Below are 15807 nucleotides of genomic sequence, written 5' to 3'. Positions count from 1 at the left end.
ATCATGGTGGCACCCATGTGAACGGGATGCTGCCATGATGCCGCCACCCGTGAGGACTAGGGTTCTGGATCGTGTGGTTGCTGCACACTTGGGATCCCTAGTATCGGTGGTGGCATGCTGCTTTGGGCCCGTCTATTCCGGGCCACCAGTTTTTGAGCAATCTTTCCTTTATTCTAAATTGTTGAAATGGCTTTCATGAGACTTATTTCAAATCCACACTGGCAGAAATAATTCAGTTTGATACCACTTTAACTGCCATGGCTCAGTGCTGTGGAAATCTGAGAATTGTACTTTTGGTGTGGCACCAGAGATTTCTGAGACAGAAGGTTAAATGTCTCACAAAACCCCTGTTTCCAGTATTCCATTGGATTGAACCATGGTTCTTAAAGTGGTGTCAAACTGGATTATTTCTGCAGTGCAGGTACAGCCTTAGTTACTGGAACGAATGAGTTTCAAAGAGAATGCCATGTTAGTCTGTTGCAGCATTAAAAGAGAGGAGGGATGGAGGAATATAGCAGCATCTTTAAGACCAACTGGTTTAATTTTGTGTCAGCTGTTGTGGGTGCAGATCCAAGGTGTATCTACATGGCAGAATTAAGACAGTTTGACATCACTTTAACTGCTATGACTCTGTCCTATAGCATTCTGGGATTTGCAGTTTGGGGAGGCACCAGAGCTCTCTGATGGACCAGGCTGAATTCCTATCCAAACAACAAATCTCAGGATTTTGTAGGATAAAGTCATGGCAGTTAAAGTGGCATCAAACTGCTTTAATTTTGCAGTGTGTGTACACCCCAACTTCCTCAGATGCACTGATGGAGTTAATATTAAAAGCACCAGGTATATACCAGTTGTATAGCAGCTCTCTGGCTTTTTCAGGGAGAGATAACCAGAGTGGTAGTTTAGAAGTCACTATAAGCCAACCAAATATGGAAAATCCATGACTTTTTGAACTACTCCTGTTTGCAGTGGGATGATCCAGCTGTGTGCAGTACTTTACTGTTTGAAGACAATAAACCAATCTTCCCTTAAAATCCTGGCTTATCATGATATGTGAACTCATTCAATGAGTCACTCCTAATCATTTTGCCACTTCTTCTTGCTCTCTACATGCATCAAATTGATGATATCTTGTTTCACATAAGACTATTTGTACTTCCTTTGTGCCCTTTTCACTGTGCAGAAGAACATCTCCATCTCTTGTTTGAGAGATTTGTGCAAAATGAAGAGAATGGCTTTAGGTTCCTTCTATAAGTAAGCAAGCAGACAGTGTAGTATAACTTCACAGCTGTTGAAGATGTTTGCTGAAAGACATTCTCCTACAATATTTTATGATATTTTTTAAAAAAATCAAAATGATACATGGATAATTCTTCTCTCAGCTGATCATGTTCCCCTTAACCTTGTGTGCTGCACATTGTTTTAACTAGAGTTGTGTGCTGATTTATTTCTGTGAGTTTGTCTTTGCCATGGAGGGTTTAAAAAAACACACAATGTTGCTGCATTCCATTGGAGTTAGCTGTATAATGGCAGATATGGTGATTGTTGGGAGATTTGTGCAAGCACATAAATATAGACTGCAGCAGGGATTTTTCTTCTTTGAAATGAGTGTCCTATTAATGTTCCCTGCAGTCTTTTGTACCCCAGAAACTCACGTTCTACACTGATAGTTGGAGTGGGGAACCTTTTTGTAAAAAAACAAAAACTGCACCACCAATCCTAAAGACTCATTTTTATTGCCAGTTTTTAAATTGGCCCATCAGCAGCACCAAAGAACATAAGACATACTTATGCAGAGAAGCATATGTCTCTATACACTTGCACGTTCAAGTACACTCTGTCACAAGCCCACGTCCCATTTCACATGGATGCAATTATTCCTGCAATTACCCATGTTCATCTATAAGTTATGCAAAAAGAGAGTAAGGAGAAGGAGATGCTACTGGGAACTGTTGGATGAGAACTGGGATAATTCTCCCTTTACTGTGCTGCATTTATTAATTTTCCCACTCTGCTTCCCAGCCCTCAATGATATGTCTAAGCAGCTTCAAAATCTGCTCTAAAGACTCCAGAAGTGCTCTTTGCTTCCTGGGGAAAGGCCCAGAGTTTTTCAGCTTAAGGAGGCATTTGACTGCCTCCAGTAGGAGTAGCCATTTGCTCTCAATAGGTAGGAGCCAGTAGAGCAGTAAAAGGTACCCTAGAACTGGGTTAGCACCTGTTAAAGCTGTGATTTTAAAGATTCTTGCTTTTCTTCCTTCAGAATGATCTTTCTCATTCCCAATGCCAAATTAAACTGTAAGGCAATCCTATTTAGCGTGATGCCCTCCATAAATTATTGGCCCAATGTAAATGCACAGTACACCTGTTGCAAGCTTTCCAAGCTCCACTGGCTTTGTCATCAGTTAAAGATGTTAAAAACCATATAGGAGAAAGAAATGTGTGTGTGTGTAATATTTGAACATATCATTGCTTATGTAAGACAATCTTATTTATCGTGATGCCCTCCATATGTTCAGGATTACAATTTCTAATAGCCCAACTAACATAGACAATGGTCAGTGGTGACTGGTGTTGTAGTCTAAAAGGTCTGGAGGGCACCCAGTTGGAGAAGACTGGTATGCTCCAACTTGTCAACATCCTTTTTGAACTGGGATCCACAATTCAAAAAGGATATTCACAAGATGGAGCATGTCCAGAGGAGGGCTACCAAAAGGGTGAAGGGTCTAGAAACCATGTCTTATGAGGAGTAATGTAGCAAGCTGGGTATGTTTAACTTGGGGAAGAGACTGTTAAGAGGTGATATGATAGCCCTGTTTAAGTATTTGAAAAGAGTGTCACATCGAGGATGGAACAAGCTTGTTTTCTGCTGCTCTAGAGAATAGGACCCAGAACAATGGATGCAAACTGCAAGAAAAGAGGTTCCACCTAAAAATTAGGAAGAACATCCTGACAGTAACAGCTGTGTGACAGTGGAGCACTCTCCCTCTGAGAGTGGTGGAGTCGCCTTCTTTGGAGGTTTTAGGCAGAGGCTGGATGTCCATCTGTGCGGGTGCTTTGATTCTGTGTTTTTGCATGACAGAGGGTTGAACTAGTGGCCCTTGTGGTTTCTTCCAACTCTATGATTCTAAGGCATAGGTATGTAACCAGTCGTTGTTACAACAAAGGATTCCTGTGTTTCACATAGCAGATCAGTCTTAAATCTCAATGTTATCTGTGCTTGAGTTTTTCAGATTCAAAGTACCATGTTGTAAATTTAACCTGTGGAAAACCCTTCTGTCTGTCTATTCCTACAAAACCTTTCTCACATCTTTTCTGTAGTATGTGTCTGATGCACTCATCCTTTAAGATGGTCTGTCTCTACCTGGTGTACTTGATTAAGTTGAATGCTAACTCTTTCCTATCAGCATATCTTTTAAAAACTTGACAATATGTTCCTTACAATTGTGTTTTGACAGTAGTGTGATCATTGGAGAGAAATGGAAACTATGCTACCATGCTTTTTCTTTTTTTAAAAAAAATCCTTTCTTGTCATACTTGCTATATAAATTTGTGCATGATCAGTTTTATTTATAAATATTATCATTATACTGCTGTTAAGAAGTTTTCTGGCAGACATCTTGTTAAGGTTCTGTTAAAAAAAACACCTTTCTTATCTAAATGTTTTTTTTTTAAGGTGGAACTGTAACAATTGCAGGAACCTTTTTGTTGGTGACATTTGCTCCACATGTCTCTCAGGAAGCCAATGCGAGAAAGATACAGAATGATCTAGTTAGCTGGCAATTCCTGATTTATGCGGTGAGTGAAATACTCTACAAGTGTGCCATGAAACAAAATGTTGCAGTATGACATGTTACTGTTCTGGGTTCCAGACAACAATATATTTTTTTAGCACGCTCCATTCAATTCCCCTCCATTTCCCCATTTCCCATTGGTAAAACAAAAACAATATGAAGAACAAGACAGACAGTGTGTTTGTCCTGCACTGGCCATGTTGGCTAGGTGATTCTGAGAGTTGTAGTTTAAAAGTAACCTTTCAAAGCTCTTGGCAAGTAGTGTAAGAAGACAATAATTCTATGTGGCACTTTTAGTGGTGAAGACTAAGAAGACTGTGATGGTATAATACTAAAATGTCCTTTGTTTTTTCAGTATTTTAAGCAAAGAATTGCCATGCCAAAATAGCCCCTTCATTCTCAAATCATAGACTTGTTAGGAGAAAAAGAACCTTTCTCCACCACCTAAACGTTTAGGCTGTAGTCCAGGAAAGCACTTAAGCATACATTTGAATATATTTTATGAACATTTACTGGTGACCTAGTTTTTATGTGAGGAATAAAATAAGGGGAGTGGTCTCTGTTCATTTGAATGTATTGGGGACTGTATTGAGGGGTCAACAAATTTTAAAGCTGGGATACCATAGATTGCCTACACCTGATTGGTTCTTTTATTTACGTATTTTAGTTTTCTCTAAATGTTTCTCTATAAGCCATAACAAAACTGGATATATATATATATATATATATATATACACACACACACACACACACACATACATACACACACAGAACATAGCACAGATGCCTAAAATTGTAAAGGAACAGTATAAACATATAACAAAACACAGATGATTAAAATCAACAAATTTGTTTTAAGCAATCTACCACATATTTTGTATTAAGTTTATCTCCGCCTTTCTGCAAATAAATAAATAAATGACTTTTTCAGTTACAGAGATCTTCTTGCTTGCAGGGGTTGGGGGAAAGTTTTCAGAAATGTGGTCCCGACGGGGAAGGGAATTTAGAAGTGAAGAATCTCTCTTGCTTCTGATACATAGGATATTCTTTGGAACAAATAATAGGAGATTACTGTCTCTTTTTTGAAGTGTTCATTAACCCACCCACCCCGTAACAATAGTTGAATTGTCTGCCTTCTCAGCTTTGCATTCCTTTATATCAGGTGTTGAGAATTTTGGTCTTTCAGATGTTTTTACATTACAGATTCCAGCATCCCTGACAGTTGAAAATGCCAGCCAGGGCTTATTGGATTTAAGAGTCCAACAACATCAAGAGGGCCACACTTCAGCTTGTGTCTTGCATACATAAACATCCTATGACAGTAGCTTTTTTCTCTGTTTGTAGTCATGGCTGTAGCATATGTAGACATCTACCCCATGGGATATGCCATTTTCCAGTATCCTATTCAAGCATCCCTACTCTGTCGTGCCAACAATTAACCTCTGATCCCTATTTTCAGTTTTGTTCTTACATTTTAAATGCAGTAACACAGTTCTTTTATTCTGGGGCTCAGTACAGAATGCCAAAAGGTATAGAATGAGATAGCTGTGCCCATCTGTTTTAGCATAAAAAGACATAAAGGAATCCAGTAGCACCTTTGAGATTCATTGGGAAACACACACTTCTTTTTCAGACATATAAAGATTGTGTGTGGGGATTTAAATTTAATGGAAATGTCACCAGACCAACATGTTTTCTACTCCATTCCCTCTCATACACACTCCAACAGGCATCTGAAGAAGTGGGCAATCATTCATGAAGGTTTATGCAAGCATTTTATTTATTTATTTATTTATTGCAGTTAGTTTCAAAGGTGCAGTTTTAAGTATTTTTAGAATATTTAAGAGAAGAAATCAGAATAAGGAAGAATTGTAAATGTTACAATATGTGTGCTTCAGGTACATGTACAGAAGAAGGCCATAATGCACACTCTCTCACACATCCTGCATGTGTAGCTCACATGGAAATGGCCACTATACATAGTTTGGTTACTTTTCTATCATTGGTCCCTTGTGAGAGATACTTGGGTGATTCAGATTGCAACCATGTGAGAATATCTGGTTTCTGAATTACAAACTAGTTAATATTCTGAATAGATATTTTCAGAGCTCGTAAAGAGGTAGGGTTTTTTTTTTTGGGGGGGGGGGTTGTTTTTTGGACTACAACTCCTCAAATCTCCAAGCTGCAGAATGCTTTCTTGTTGTGGAAAACCCCATTCCCTTTGGCAATTGGTTGCTAGTTTGGCTTGCACATTATCATGCTAAGAATTCCTTCTGCAATTAGAATTGAGTGCACTTATTTTGTATTATCTGTAAAAAGCTGAGATATTCACTGAATTGGACATCTGTTCCTCTTCAACTTCTCTGAGCAGTCTGAGAAGAGTGACTTCCATCCCCCCTTCAATGCCAGATAACTTCCCTTCACCAGGCCTCTCACCCCCACACAATAAGGACTTCAGTCGCTTTTCAAATCTTCCATGGCAGAAAGCAGGATATACATTGTGGTGCTGAAACGTTCTGGGCTCGATCAGGAAGGGAAAGACCTACAGCCAAGAAACTTACATGCCATTTCATACATTAACCCAAAAGTTCTACACACCTGGCGCATCATTCCTCAAGTTTCTGTAACCCCCCCCCCCCCAAAAAAAAAAATCTGTCTGCTCACTCAAATACTGCTCTTCTACTGCTATCACTTCTGGGTCATTAAAAAAAAACTTCCTTTCAAACTCTTTTTTAAGGTTTGGAAACAGGAAATAGTCAGATGGAGCAAGTTCTGGGGAGTAGGGTGGATGGTCTGTGCACTCATACCCCAAATTCTTCAAAACATCCATCATCTTGCCAGCCCTGTGAGTAGGTGAATTGTCCTGCACAAACAGAACATTTTTTGCAGCTTACCTTGCTGCTTTTCCTTCATTGCCTTATTTAATAGACACAGCATGTTAAAGTAGTATTCTGCAGGAACTGTCTGGTCTTTCTAAAGATACTCTTCCCCAAAGACCTTTCCTACTGACCTTTGAATCTTGACTTTTTGGGCCTATGGAGAACTTGAATGGTGCTACTGCAAGGACTGTTGTTTGGTTTCTGGACCACAGTGATGTAACCTTGCTTCATTAACAGTGACAAGTCATTCCAAATAATTATCACTAGATCGCTCCACCTGCTCCAAAATCAACTTGGAGGTATCCATTCAATTTTGTTTCTGGTCAGTATTCAAACATTTTAGCATCCACTTGGCTGATAGCATCTGCATAGCCAAATGCTCATGAATTGTAAACCCAATGCATTCCTGGAATATCTCTAGTATCTCAGTAATTGAGATTTGCTGATCTGTCAAAAACAGGAAATGAAAATGCTCAACAATTCCAGTAGTTGACACTGTTAAAGGCCTCACTGGCTTTGCTGGAGGCAAGAGACGCTGAGGCCAGCAGGCTCCTGAGACCAGCCCTTACCACCAACCCCACGCTTCTGCTGTGCCATATAAAACCTGCAAGCAGAAGGACTGTGGAGGCAAGAGACACTGAGGCCAGCAGGCTCTTCGAATCCAGACTGTGAGAAAGGGAAATGCCTCTATTTTTTTTAATGCCTAATGATTGTATTTTAGTTGAGGGATGAGGGATGGAATTTTTGTTTGTATAGGTTTGTATTATTATCCATGTGTTTATGTAAATTGTTTATGTATTTTATGTACTTAACTTTTTATCTCCCTAGTGTAGATTTGATTATTGTTAATTATTATTTATTTTATTATTAACCTTTATTTATAAAGCTCTGTAAATTTACACAGCGCTGTACATACAATCTTTTTAATTAGACGGTTCCCTGCCCTCAGGCTTACAATCTAAAAAGACATGACACAAAAGGAGAAGGGAGTGGTGGAGGGGAAGGGGATGAGGGCCAGCAGTTCTTCTCTACCTCCGAGGCCTGGACCAAGGCAGATGGACTGGAGGGAGGGCTTGGCTTCTGAATGGATGGTTCATCTTCTTCAGGGAGGCCTGTTGGAGCTAGCCTGCCTCTCTAGTAGGATAATACATATAAAATACATAGCAATACAGGAAATGATTCAATAAAACAGACAACAAAAGAGCATCAAATAGCAAGTGACAATTATGCAAGTGACAACATATAGCAACATATAATTGGTTATATGTTGTTATGCTTTGTAATATATTTTGTATTCATATTTTTTTCTTTTCTTTTTTATCTTGGTACTATGTTATGTTTGTTATTTGAGTTTATTTAATATTGCTTTGTTTATGTAATTTTATTTAATGTTTAATGATGGGTGTATTTTAGTTAAGAGAGCAGGGATGGAATTTTAGTTTGTATATGTTATGTACTGTTTAGGTAATTTATTTATTTGTTTATGTTAATCATTTATGTGTTATGAATTTTTTGTAATTTTGTAAACCGCTTTGATCTTATTGGAAAGGCAGTATGAAGATAATTTATTATTATTATTATTATTATTATTATTATTATGCTGCATCTTCTGTCTTAAAATCTCCATGCTGCAAGTTGACACACCACTTCTTCACAGCTGAGTATGATGGACACTTGTCACTCAGTGTTTGTATCATATACTCATTACTTTCCTTTGCAGTTTTCTTTCTGCAGGAACAAGAACTTCATAATGGCCTGGAGTTCAACATTTGAAAATTCCATACTTTTTTTTTTACATGGTTCTATCAGTGATCTGAAATAATTCAGAAATTGGAGTTACAATCTTGCAAATTAACAGATTACAATGCAAAAGAAGACTCTTTCAAACTACAGTGACAAAATTGTCATATTTGGGAAATCTGCACCCCCTTGGAACATTTGACCAAGAAAAGTCAGTGTTGGATCTAGTGGTTGTATTTCACTTCAAACTAGAGTAGAGGGAAATCCTAGATGTTTTGCTGTGGCCTACATTGCCACTCAATGATATAGCTACATCCAGATTAATGTGTTTCCATGCTGATTGAAGGATTCTGGTAGTTTTTATTTCCTGCCTTTTTCTCGATCTGGAATGCAGCGAAGTTTACAAAAGTTAAAATGGATACAGCTAAAAAACTTACATCATACAAGAGTTAAAATATTATTAAATTAGCAATAAAATTTAAAGCAGTTAAAGCATAGCCTTTCAAAAGAACAACAAATGCACATGAAAGGCCTTCTGCTCCCCGCCTGAGCAGTTAACCATCAAAGTTTTCTTTCTGTTGAAAAAAAAAGGTCTTTGTCTACTTACAAAAGGATAGCAAAGAGGGCGCAAGTCTAGAATCATAGAGTTGGAAGGTACCACAGGGGCCATCCAGTCCAACCCCCTGCCATGCAGGAACTCTCAATCAAAGCATACAGGACAGATGGCCATCCAGCCTCCAAGTAAAGAAAGAGACTCCACCACTCTCTGAGGGTGTTCCACTGTCGAACAGCCCTTACTGTCACAAAGTAACCTCTCTAGAAAGGGAGTCCTGGAGCCTGGGAGCAGTCACAAAGCGGGCCCTTTTCCATGGCCCCAACAAATGTACCTGTGAGCAGATAATCTGTTGAGTGGTAGCCAAGAAGAAGGAGAATAGTTTAACAGCAGAATGCAGGTCTGCATGTAAAAGGTCCTAGGTCCAATAGCAAGAGTTGCCTGCTAGGATCCAATGCAGGTGGTGAAAAGGGACACTTTTGGAGATCTTGGAAAGCCACAACTGGACTGGATGAGTCAATAATCTAACCTGATCTTAAGCAGATCTTGTATTAAGTCAGAGGTAGCTGGAGAGACCTTTGCATGTCTGTACCTCATTTCTCTCACGTTATGAGATCCATTGAAAAACCAGCCCCAATACCGAAAAGGAATCCACTAATCTTCACTCAAGACTGTTAGTGACCAGGACTGTCAGAAGTCACATAGGATGAAGCCATCTTGACAGCAAATGACAACAACAAACCCACTAGCAGATATTTTGTAGCTGGAAGCAAAGGACAAGATGGTGTTCTTGTTTATTATATATGGCGGCTACTTGGACTGGGACTAGAAATCATGTTCAGTGCTAGCAAAAGGACGGCTCCTGCCCAGGAGCAGCAGAGTAGCTTTAACCCACAACTCTGTCCTCCAAGAGACTATGAAACTTTTAGAGTTCTGCTGTAATTGCTTCCAGTGTTTCTTGCTGCCTCAGTGTACCTAATGGTGAGGCCAGCCTTGCCCTCTAGCATGTGTCTACTAAACCTCAATCTGTAGCCCAGATGGAAACCACTTTCAAGTAGGAAGAACATATATGTAGGGGTGTTCCCGATGGCAATGAAGCAGCAAGGCTGGGCTATATCCAATAGTAAGGCAATCCCATCTGCAAAATGTCTTGCAAAACAGCTTCTTCTAATATACCCTTAAACTCTGCTGGTCTATTTTTCTATTATGCAAACTTTTGACAGGTAGTTGGCTAGGCAGTGATTGAAAGCCAGTATACAGTTACAAATCCATTGCAGGTGCTCTGAACAGAAGTGTAGCTTTAGTCCAAGTCTCATTGTTTAGGGTAGAACAGAAGAACAAGTGAAGTTAATTAATGCAAATGATAGTAAGATGAGCCATATTTTAGGATTGCAATTTTCAGGTCACTTAAACTGCAGTTGTCTCATTGCAGCTGGATGATGGCAGGCATTCCTTTATTTACTTTTCCTAACCAAGATGCTAAGTATGGACATAGTTCTATATTATATTATGAACTTGGATGCCTCTGCTTGCCAGATTATTACTGCAAAACACATATCCTCTTCCTCTCTCTCTATCCTTTGTTTTAAATCTTTTCAAGGCTGTAAAAACAAAACAGACATTTGAAATGGTAAGAAAACTTGACAGCAAAATGTGAACATCTCTTAGTTGTAGGCAAAGTTTATGGGAATAATTATCTGGTAAATGGTGAAAAGGTTATTCTTTTTACTCATCCTTTTAAAGGAGGAAGTAAGTATGTAACATCTCATTAAAGATTTTGTCTGAAGACTTTATTTTGCCTTTCTCAACTTAAGCTTTTTACTCTTTTTTCCATTTTCAGATCATTGAAGTAATAGCCTTCTGCATTCTTTTATATTTCTATAAGAGAAGAGAAATAAAGCATGTTGTTCTTTTGTTAACAATGGTGGCACTGCTAGGTAAGAATGTGGCTTGTTCATAATCCTTGGTTTGGATTACTTGTACCCTGGTCCTTGGATCCCTTTTGTACAATTATTTTGTAGTGATTGATCGCAAAATCTGTAATGGGAGGAGGTATAACAGACTGTTATTTGTGATGTTCCCTCCAACACTTTTTCCCATTGATCATGGATAGTTGGGGCACAGTAGGTGTGATCTCAGCCAATTCAGACAAAAAGTGTTGCCACTACCTAAAAGGTGCATGGGGCAACTTCTGGAAGCCATACACGCAAAAAGATGATCACACACAGCTCATTCTTGGTTGATTTTGGTATCCCTGAATGGACAGCTTCAGTGGAGTTGAGGGCCAATCCCCTGCACTGAGACATGCTGTGAAGCACATCCCTTTTAAAATATAGGGCTTTGGATTGTTTCTGACCAGAAATCCATTTTCAAGTGGAAAAAAAAATCCCCTAAAATGCTTTACAGGGGAATTGTGGTGTTTGGAGATCTGCAGGAGCATGACCCACCTTGTCCCCATATTTAGATGTAATTTTGGGAGAGACAGGTTAGTAGTTGAATGAGAGATTGCCAATGAATACCGGGTGCTGTAGGCTATATTTCAGAGGAAGGCACAGGCATTCATAGGGTCACCGTAAGTCAACAGGCAACTTGAAGGCACACATGCACACACACACACATTTCATATCCACACATTATAATTAACAGCTTAGGCTCAGGTTACTTAGTGGATTGTACTTCATACATCACTGTGCTTTAGCAACTGGTTTCAGTTCTTAATGGGGTTTTTATTTTGCCTTATAATGACATCAAGCACTGTAAGGCAGCAGATTTTGGCAACAATTTTAAAAGTGTTTGAAGTCATGCAAATATTTTACTATGCATCTTTGGTGATGAACTCACCTACTGAGTTTAGCAGGTGCAAGAGAGAGAAGTTAATATCTCAGAGAATTTCCACAACTTTCTCAAGATCCATGTTTGGTTCAGCAACTGAGGTTACCTTGCTGTTTCCCATGACAAATGCACAAAGTATGTATGACAACTGCATGCACTATCACATTCACTTGTATGGCAGCCCTGACTGCTCAACCTAATCTCCTGGTGTTTAGGTGTGCATGGCCAGAATCCTGCTGCTGACATATATTGGCATAACCTCCTGTTACACCGGACTATGGAGATTATCACACTAGGGAAAGTGATGGGAGCATACCGGGATGCTCCTATCACTATCGTGCTAATGTGCTAAGATTATCAGATGACGTCACATAACATCGCCATAATCCTGTCGTTATAATGTGAATAAAGAGGAATTCTGTGGGTGATTTTTATTCACAGGAAAGTTCCATGAATAAAAAGCAGCCGCAGACTTCCTTTTTATTCACCTGATAATGATGACATTATGACAACATGCAATATTTTCTGATAATCTTAGCACACTAGCACAATTATGATGGGAGCATCCCAGTATGCTCTCGTTACTTCCCCTGGTGTGATTCATTTAAGGTTATTGCAGAAGGAAGTATCCAGTACCTCCTTGCACAATGACCATCCACCAGGTTCAGTCTCAGCTGACATTTAACAATATAGCAATAGCAAGTACATTTCTATGCCACTTATCAATGCACTTAAGCATTCCCTAAGTGGTTTACAATATGTAAGCTAATTGCCCCCAACAAGCTGGGTACTCATCTTAGCAACCTCTGAAGGATGCTAGGCTGAGTCAACCCTGAGCCCTTGGCTGGGATTCAACTCACAACCTTGTGGTTGTGAGTGAATGGCTGCAGTACAGGCATTTAACCATTGTGCCACCAGGGATCCTTCAAGGTCTGGTAGGAACAAGTGGATCCCAGGCATGAGCTAAGTATAGTTTTTCAACTAGGAAAAAAGAAACAAGTCTGGGAGGGGATAGTTCTTTTTTCCCCCCATCTGCAAAACTATGCCATATTGTACTCATAACTCTCCTGCTCATACTGGCTATTGATCTGTTGTGAAGGTGTGTCCTAGTGCCCTCAGTTGAAGCTATTCTTTAGGTTGGAAGGGGAAGCCTAGCAGAAAAGTGTTCTTCACCCGACTCTACCAGCAACTGTATAAAATCTTGGCCCATTTCTGTCATCTATACTTTGTGTCTGTTTCAGTTTTCTGATAGCAAGCATGATTGTTATATGAAATACAACAGTGGCACTGGAGCAGCTGGTTTCCAGAATATTTCCACAAGCAAATAGAGGGTGATTTCATATGTCACCACTGGCTCACAGCCTACATACAGTATCATGAGATCAATAGTACAGTTAAAGCTATTTTGCTGACAGAACATCCTAAAGTAACAGATGGACTGGACCAGAATTTTAATAGCTACCTAAAGGAACTGGGACACTGAAATGATGATAGTTGTGTGGCATGGAGTGAGCATGGAGGGCTGGGCCACATTTGACTACTAAGCAGCTTTTAGGAGGAAGTACTTTCAAATTGTTTTCTGATTGACAGAAACACTTGGCTTAAGCTATAAAAGCGAGTGAATTTTTCTTCCAGTGATCTCAATAAGACAGGTATTGTACCTTTACCAACTAACAAACACAGAGCAATGACAAGCTGCTACTCAGCTGCTTTACAACAGTAATAGAATTGTAGAGTTACTTTGAAAACATAATTAGTTGAAGGTTGGAGGCCTGCATGGTACTATAGTTACAAATTTGTGAAAGTAACTATCTGTCACTCTTTTTAAAAACAACAATAACAACTGGATGTTTCTGTTTAACAGCATGGGGAAAGCACATGCAAGCATTTTAACTATATGACATTTCTCCTCCACCATTTAATGAGGCAATTCTGTAACTATAAAAGTAACTAAAAGGGTACAGTTGCACTGCTGGAGGAGTGAAATTATTCTTCATTATGTTATGATTGTAACACAAAGCAGTGATACGTTATTCAGTGTGGAAATGAGTTAATGATAAATAGTTATTTGTAACTAGTTGTAGCCAAATGCTGGTTTTAAATAATATATTCTACTGTTCTTGCTCAGTTTGCTTTTTAAAAATGGACTTTAGGAAGAGACTTGCTGGACCAAATTAAAAATGTTAAATAAGAAAGCCCACAAACTGGACACAACAGCCTCCCTGTTCCTACTCTATGGTGGCTATTCAGTGAAATGCAGCCTGTGACCATGGAAGATCCATGTAGCTATAATTGCCATGGATAAAACCTCTATGAATTGACATTAGGAGTTGGTGGCTCTGATTCTTCAGAGGTTTTTGACCTCTCATCAACTGTAGCTGGTATTGCCAAATGATACAGGTTTATAAACTTAGGTAGCCACAGCACCTCATGATATGCATTCAAAAGATTAAACCAGCAAGATATTAATGCTGTCCTATTTTGTGAGTGAGTTCTATGAAAGCTCAGGTTAAGTCTCTCTCCTCCTGTCTTATCCATATGTACAAATTGCCAGAAGTCACAGGGCTTTTCACATGTCTGCCATGCTAATCTTAATAAGCAGAATGGTCTGTGTTTCATTGGCAAGGAGAAGGTTTTATTTTCCCTGGAATGGGAGCAGAGAAGTGTTACTATAAAATTCAGCTATGGAAACTGGCTCATTGAGAACCACCTTGCTTCATGCCTAATCTGGAATTTACAGTATTGAGAGAGCGAACAAGTAGGATTTCTGAGCTTCCTGCTGTTTCAAATGATGTCACTTTTCAGCTGCTGCAGCGCTCAGTAGATGAGATCTGTTATCAGAGTCAGCAAAACCAATTCATCCCCCTCTTTGGTTCAGCATTCACCAGGAGAACAAATTTCTGTATTTAATATTTTTAAAAGGCTCTTCGGGGCTTCCTATGTCTGATCGTTAAACTTATATAGAAGTTGGGTGGAAATGGCCCCGCCAGTCGCTGATAATACTGTCTACTTTAATATCTTCACCTTCCAGCAATATAGCTGTCAGCAGGAAAGACGGAAATGGCAGGTTTTATTGGTCTTTTTTTTACACCATTTGCACAAAGCTACACGCCAACATGGAACTCATTGGGATTTTTTCTCCTGTATATTTAACCTTGGCACCTATGTTTGATACAAGAGCTGCAGAACAGGGCCTAATAGCTAAAATTGTTCTGTAACAAAGGGCAGCCATACCCAGACCTGACGTTATAGTCACTGGAATATTATACAATCTATTAGTTGTTTATTTAATTTATTTATATCCTGCCCAAGACAGCTTGCAGCACAAGTTAAAACAAAATGCAGGTTGAGATTCCCTTATCCAAAATGCTTGGGTCCAGAAGTGTTTTGGATTTCGGATTTTGACAGATTTTTTGAATATTTGCATATACACAATGAGATCTTAGAGATAGGACCCAAGTCTAAACATGAAGTTAATTTATGTTTTATATACACCTTATACACATAGCCTGAAAGTAATTTTATACATAATATTTTTAATAATTTTGTGCATGAAACAAAGTTTGTGTTCACTGAACTATCAGAAAGCACTATCTCAGTCAAATGTGGACCATTTTAGATTTTGGAATATTTTGGATTCTGGAATTCTGGACAAAGAAGACTCAACCTGTACAGCTAAAATGGTTTATAATACAAAAATTAACCAATTTTAAAAAAGCATTTCTATTAAAAACATTAATTTATTCTCAAGTTTTAGAAACATTTAAAACATAATAAAGAACATAAAGGCACAGCACTTCCCATTAACAGATTTTTCTGCTACAACCAGTTAATAGCAAATGGCTTGCCCAAATTAAAAAAAAAACAAAACTTTTGGCCTCTTGGCTGAAAGTGAGCAGAGAGAGAGAGCCAACCTAGTCTCCTGTGGGGGAGAAGTCCCAAGCTGGGAACTCTATTAACTTGCCACCAAAAAAGAGGGTTAGGAACAACTGAGGTACAGTATTCGTTTTCC

The 15807-nt window shown here is 39.0% G+C and overlaps 1 protein-coding gene across 2 annotated transcripts in view; it reads left to right on the top strand.

The window, feature by feature from the left end:
- The window catches only part of NIPAL2 (NIPA like domain containing 2), a 38185-nt gene that overhangs the window by 10302 nt on the left and 12076 nt on the right, over positions 1-15807 (top strand). For both annotated transcript variants that reach the window (XM_089518927.1, XM_089518926.1), the window contains 2 exons: positions 3674-3795; positions 10804-10900. In XM_089518927.1, the coding sequence (XP_089375053.1) occupies positions 3674-3795; positions 10804-10900 (219 nt within the window). The remainder of the gene's footprint in view (positions 1-3673; positions 3796-10803; positions 10901-15807) is intronic.

Source organism: Sceloporus occidentalis, unplaced genomic scaffold, assembly GCF_023333645.1.
Source record: "Sceloporus occidentalis isolate IW3139 unplaced genomic scaffold, rSceOcc1.0.p SCAF_3, whole genome shotgun sequence".
NCBI lineage: Eukaryota > Metazoa > Chordata > Lepidosauria > Squamata > Phrynosomatidae > Sceloporus > Sceloporus occidentalis.
Note: the sequence above shows the minus strand (reverse complement) of the source record. Positions and strands in the feature narration are given on the sequence as shown.